A 6,000-nucleotide genomic window follows, 5' to 3' on the forward strand; every position below is an offset into this window, starting at 1 on the left:
ATCAAACTAGGCCATCCTTCATAGACCCCCAAGAAAGTTAAAAGTGTATACTGTGTGTGCTTGTGTGTCAGTGCGTTTGAATGTTTCTGTGCGAGAAAGGTATTTCACAGCCCGTGTGTTTTTTTTTAATCAACTAACTGCTTTCTGTCTCCTCTCCATAGCTTGTGTTGAAAGTCAGTTGCACAAACACCGAGCAATGTTAGTTTAAGGTTCCTAAATATTTGGATATTTATGTTATTAGGCAGGAAGGGCTCCCACTACACATTTGGCAATAAAACAGAGCTTCAATCCCTGTGTGAACTCTTAAACCAGACTCACATTTAACAGTTTAATTCATTAATGATTTTAATACCGTGGATGTGGACCAAGTCTATAGAGGAGGATGATTTGGGTTTTGTTTACATGGAGTGCAACCATACAAATGTTGAGGGTGTAGGGGAATTCCATTCAGATCCTATTGCCCTAGATCAATATTCCCCAAAACTGTCAGTACCAGGATGTTAGCTAGGGGTACAAAAATAGGTTGGATTGCCAGTGAAGATCATGAGCAGCAGCCCACTGGGAACACACTGGTTGAACCAACATGGAATACATGTTGCATTGACATCTGTGTCCAGTGGGCGGTGACATAAACACTAATGCAGACAACACTAATGCAAACAACACTAATGCAAACAACACTAATGCAAACAACACTAACTTATCTTAAGTACAGTAGGGGCAATATTTTCCTGTTGCAAAAAACAGCTGAGAACTAACGTACCACAGCGTTCTAAACAAAGCGAGTTTCGATATTGTACCTCACGATTGCATTGCATGTGGCCTGTGTATCATGCTGTGACTAAATCAATCTACCTCCTCACGGAAATTGTTAAAGTCCCAATGCAGACCAAAAATATATATATTTTCATATTTCCACACTATAAGGTTATACTGTACAATTGTGAAAATTATGATAATGCCATTTTCGTGTAAGAGCTGTTTGATAAGACTGCCTGAAATCTCTGCCTGTTTTGGTGGAATAGTTTTGGCCTACCTGGTGACCAGGCAGTAAATTAGTTAATTAACCAATGAGAAAGTGAGTTCTAAACCTCTCTGCAAATAAAAGCTGGTTTTCCGTTTTCCCCTCCCCACTCAGAACACTCCCAGACAGTCCTAGCCAAATTAACATAGTTTACCCTCCACTACAACCCTTGTACGGCACCATGTGTGTGTGTGTGTATGGGGGGGGTTTCACAGTGTGCAATACTGAACACGGACGAAGACAGACCAACCTACTGAAACACCGCATAATCACTCTGACTGAAACAGGTGGACTTGAGGTCAAGGCAGAAATTCCACAGTTGATGGATTTAAGTTTATCTTCATTCTAAACAACTACATTCCAACAGTGAAGCCAAAACAAACCCTTATAAAAAGGTCAGCTTAGTTCAGATAGAGAGAGAGTAAAGCTGATGCTAGATCTGTTTCTGTGGGAAACTTCTACCATTTGAAACTGCTGTACAGAGGGGATTTAAATGTTACTTCTACTTACAGCATTGACCCTCTGTTCAGAGATGTGCAGCAGGACGATCCACCTGTAATTTCACAAAGTGTTACAGTAAACCTCCTTTCATCAAAATCACATGGCTGGGAGGCCTCTTAACTCACATGGCTGGGAGGCCTCTTAACTCACATGGCTGGGAGGCCTCTTAACTCACATGGCTGGGAGGCCTCTTAACTCACATGGCTGGGAGGCCTCTTAACTCATATGTTTTGTTTGGCGTCTCTGCAAGCTGGCATCCCCCCATCCAGGTGACCTGCAGCCTCAGAGAAGTGGACCACTCGGTGTGTGTGTTTAAGTTATTTGTGTGTGTGTGTGTGTGTGTCTGTGTGTCTGTGTGTGTGTGTGTGTGTGTACACATGTTGCATGTGCCTCTACGCACATTTTTTTTTGTGTGGGTTGAGAATCTAAAAGTAAACGTGCACGGCCACTGTTTGTCACAATTTCATGCACTTCGTCAACTTACACTGGTGTGTCTAGTCTAGCCTATAACATGCCCCATAAACTACGTCAGACAGGAATTCTCATCCGTTGCTGTTTGAGGCCTAATGCACAGATATAGGACCTTCATTTAAATCACAATGTTGTTGCAGGAAATGCATCAACCCCTACAAAAATCTGCTTTAATTAACATCCTATATCGGTATAGTGTTGTTAAGTGGGAAGGCACTGTCTTGGTCTGAACATGTGGGTCTGAACAAGTGTGATATCATACATGTACAGTGCAGTGAAAAAGTATTTGCCCCCTTCCTGATTTCTTATTTTTTTTGCACATTTGTCACACTTAAATGTTTCAGATCATTAAAACAAATTTTAATATTACACAAAGATAACCCAAGTAAACACAAAATGCAGTTTAAGTGATGATTTTATTTATTTAGTCAAAAGAAATCTATCCGCACCTTCATGGCCCTATGTGGAAAAAGTAATTGCCCCCTAAACCTAATAACTGTTTGTGCCATCCTCTGCAGCAACAACTGCAATCAAGCGTTTGCGATAACTGGCAATGAGTCTTTCACATCGCTGTGGAGGAATTTTCCCCCACTCTTCTTTGCAGAATTGTTGAAATTCAGCCACATTGGAGGGTTTGAGCATGAACCGCCTTTTTAAGGTCACGCCACAGCATCTCAATCGGATTCAAGTCCAGACTTTGACTAGGCTACTCCAAAACCTTCATTTAGTTTTTTGTTAAGCCATTCAGAGGTGGACTTGCTGTTGTGTTTTGGATCATTGTCCTGCTGCAGAACCCAAGTGCGCTTCAGCTTGAGGTCACGAACTGATGGCCGGACATTCTCCTTCAGGATTTTTTGGTAGAGAACAGAATTCATGGTTCCATCAATCACAGCAAGTCGTCCAGGTCCTGAAGCAGCAAAGCAGCCCCAGACCATCACACTACCACCCCCACATTGGACTGTTGGTATGATGTTCTTTATCTGAAATGCTGTGTTACTTTTACGCCAGATGTAATGGGACGCACACCTTCCAAAAAGTTCAACTTTTGTCTCTTCAGTCCACAGAATATTTTCACAAAAGTCTTGGGGATCATTAAGATGTTTTTTTTTGTCAAAAGTGAGACGAGCTTTTATGATATTTTTGGTCAGCAGTCGTTTTCGCCTTGGAACTCTGCCACGGATGCCATTTTTGACCAGACTCTTTCTTATGGTTGAGTCATGGACACTGACCTTAACTGAGGCAAGTGAGGCCTGCAGTTCTTTAGATGTTGTTGTGGGTTCTTTTGTGACCTCTTGGATGAGTCGTCGCTGCGCTCTTGGGGTAATTTGGTAGCCTTCACCACTGTTCTAAATGTTCTCCATTTGTGGGTAATGGCTCTCACCGTGGTTCACTGGAGTCCCAAAGCTTTACAACTGGCTTTGTAATCCTTTCCAGACTGATAGATGTAAATTACTTTGTTTCTCATCTGTTCCTGAATGTCTTTGGATCACGGCATGATGTCTTGCTTTTTGAGATCTTTTGGCCTACTTCACATTGTCAGACAGGTTCTATTTAAGTGATTTCTTGATTCAACAGGTCTGGCAGTAATCAGGCCTGGGTGTGGCTAGTGAAATTGAACTCAGCTTTCCAAAAAAATATGATTAACCACAGTAAATTCATGATTTAACAAGGGGGGGCAATTACTTTGTCACATAGGGCCATGAAGGTTCAGATATCTTTAATCCCTTAGTAAATACAATTATCACTTAAAAACTGCATTTTGTGTTTACTTGGGTTATCTTTGTGTAATATTAACATGTGTTTGATGATCTGAAACATTTAAGTGTGACAAATGTGCAAAAACAACAAGAAAATCAGGAAGGGGGCAAATACTTTTTCACAGCGCTGTATGTATATGTTCAGTTGTCTATTGTTTTTGTCTATTTATAGCAGAAATAATAGCAAAAAAAGTATAATAATATATATAAAAAAAAGGGAAGGCACAGTCTGTCTTTTGGGTTCAAATCAAATCAAATTGTATTTGTCACATGCGCGAAATACAACCTTAGAGTGAAATGCTTACTTACAAGCCCTTAACCAACAATGCAATTTTAAGAAAAATACAAAAGTAACAAATAATTAAAGAGCAGCAGTAACATAACAATAGTGAGGCTATATACAGGGAGGCACCGGTACAGAGTCAATGTGCAGGAGCACCGGTTAGTCGAGGTCATTGAGGTTCACTGTACGTATGCCTGAATCTGTCAAGGTGTGTGTGTGTTGAGCATCTTTCCCTGTGCACGTCCCTTCGTATTATTGTATCCATAGGTATCAAATCCTTCCCACGTTAAAAATGGCATATGATGTCATACTTTCTAACTATTGCTGTTCCAGAACGTCAATCTAGGCTGCCAGGTCTTCTATTTTAACACGTGGATCCTACTGCTGCCACCAAGTGTTAAGATAGAAGACCACATTACTCCCAACTTCTCCACTGCAAAAAAAAAATGCTTTCTGGTAGTAAGTGGGTGCTGTGCGTCTGCTGCATGTACAGTACAAACCGTAGCAGGGATGCTCCCATGAGCCCTTAACTATTATGGGTCAGGGACAACAGTTTGTGTCACAGTGCAAGGTTAAACTAGCTACAACTAGCCATCTACCTCTAATAAAGATCACCAAGCCAAGCCATTAGCCCTGGGAGCTAAGCTATCACGAGTCTTCAGGTCTCGCAAAGGCAAGAGTAGTTCACCAAACCACCTCTGGTATGATTCACCCCCTTTGACACCCTTCTCTTCTCTGTAGAAAACCTATCAATTAATATAATATATAAATTATGCGCTGAGGCAGGAAGACTCACCAGATAGGCAGAGAACAGAAGGTCACCCAGCAAGCGAAGGGACTCATTGGTCACTCCTTCAGATGACTCCACCCACTTAAGTGCTATACCCTGTGATAGGTTAGGGTCACTTCAAACTGGTCAAGCTACTGAAGGCTACACCTGCCAAGCACATATAACATACATGTAGAGTTCACACATTTAAACGTGCAATAGTAGACCTACAGGTTTGAGCCTGGGTTGTTATAAGATGTGGTAGTGGGTATATCAACTTTATTTAGCTGTGAATCTGCATTGACATAATGATCACAGTCTACAATGTCATTTTGAAGGCAGACTGCAGACAGAACCAACAAACTGAAAAATAATAGGTAAAGACAAAAGCAAGACTGGAAATAGATTAATTTAGACAATAAACACTTGAAAATCTGATTGAAAATCTGACTGCAAACACTCAGCATGACGCTATCAGTTGCACAATGAAAATTAGTCTTCAGCTATGGAAAGGTCTATAGCCTTATGTTTACAGGTTGTCAAATGTTAAATTGAAGCTGTCATTACACAACTTCTCAAAATACACTATTTTCTCATTCTTAAATAGTAACTTTACAGTTCTCATTGGCTTACTGGCTTGAAACGTCATGCACACAATCCGTTTTTCATTGAAAGGTCCACACATACACCAATGTTCTTAAAATCTTTTAGTAGGCAATATAACCTAATATTCATAGGCTACATATCTTAAGATTGATCAAAACGTTACGTTTTTCAGAACTCACCTTATTCGTGTGATGACTCCGTCCTCAACTCAACGGTTCCTCCGCATCCACAATAGTATATGAGTGAATATTGTAGAGCGATATGCCTTGTCTCTCGCGACTCGTTATCATTGTATGATAACACCTGCTGCCGATGCAAGCGAGGCAAAGAGAGGTCTTGAAATATGACTGGCCATCTAGAGGAGAATATCTAGGCTAGACCGCCCCCCACTTCACAACCTGGGCTGTCCAAAAACGAAACCCTGACTTGCTAACTCACTTCACTAACTACAGTGAAGCTTCTACATCTTTTAGCAACCATTTCAAAGTTTTGCTGCAGTTTGAGAGGTTCATTGTCGTTCAATCAGATCAAAGCTGGGCACAAGGGTCGTTTTGCGCCTTTGAAGACGATGACAAATGACGCTAGATGA

At 41.0% G+C, this 6,000-nt stretch overlaps 1 protein-coding gene across 1 annotated transcript in view; it reads right to left on the bottom strand.

The window, feature by feature from the left end:
* LOC139376714 (collagen alpha-4(IV) chain-like) overlaps window positions 1-5,774 on the bottom strand; it is a 78,058-nt gene extending 72,284 nt beyond the window's left edge. Inside the window, exons 1-3 of the mRNA XM_071119588.1 lie at window positions 5,591-5,774; window positions 4,833-4,973; window positions 1,535-1,577 (exon numbers count right to left, since the gene is read on the bottom strand). Coding sequence (XP_070975689.1) covers window positions 1,535-1,577; window positions 4,833-4,879 — 90 coding nt within the window. The 5' untranslated portion in view covers window positions 4,880-4,973; window positions 5,591-5,774. The remainder of the gene's footprint in view (window positions 1-1,534; window positions 1,578-4,832; window positions 4,974-5,590) is intronic.
* Window positions 5,775-6,000: the final 226 nt, after the last annotated feature.

Source organism: Oncorhynchus clarkii, chromosome 20 (genome assembly GCF_045791955.1).
Source record: "Oncorhynchus clarkii lewisi isolate Uvic-CL-2024 chromosome 20, UVic_Ocla_1.0, whole genome shotgun sequence".
Taxonomy (NCBI): domain Eukaryota; kingdom Metazoa; phylum Chordata; class Actinopteri; order Salmoniformes; family Salmonidae; genus Oncorhynchus; species Oncorhynchus clarkii.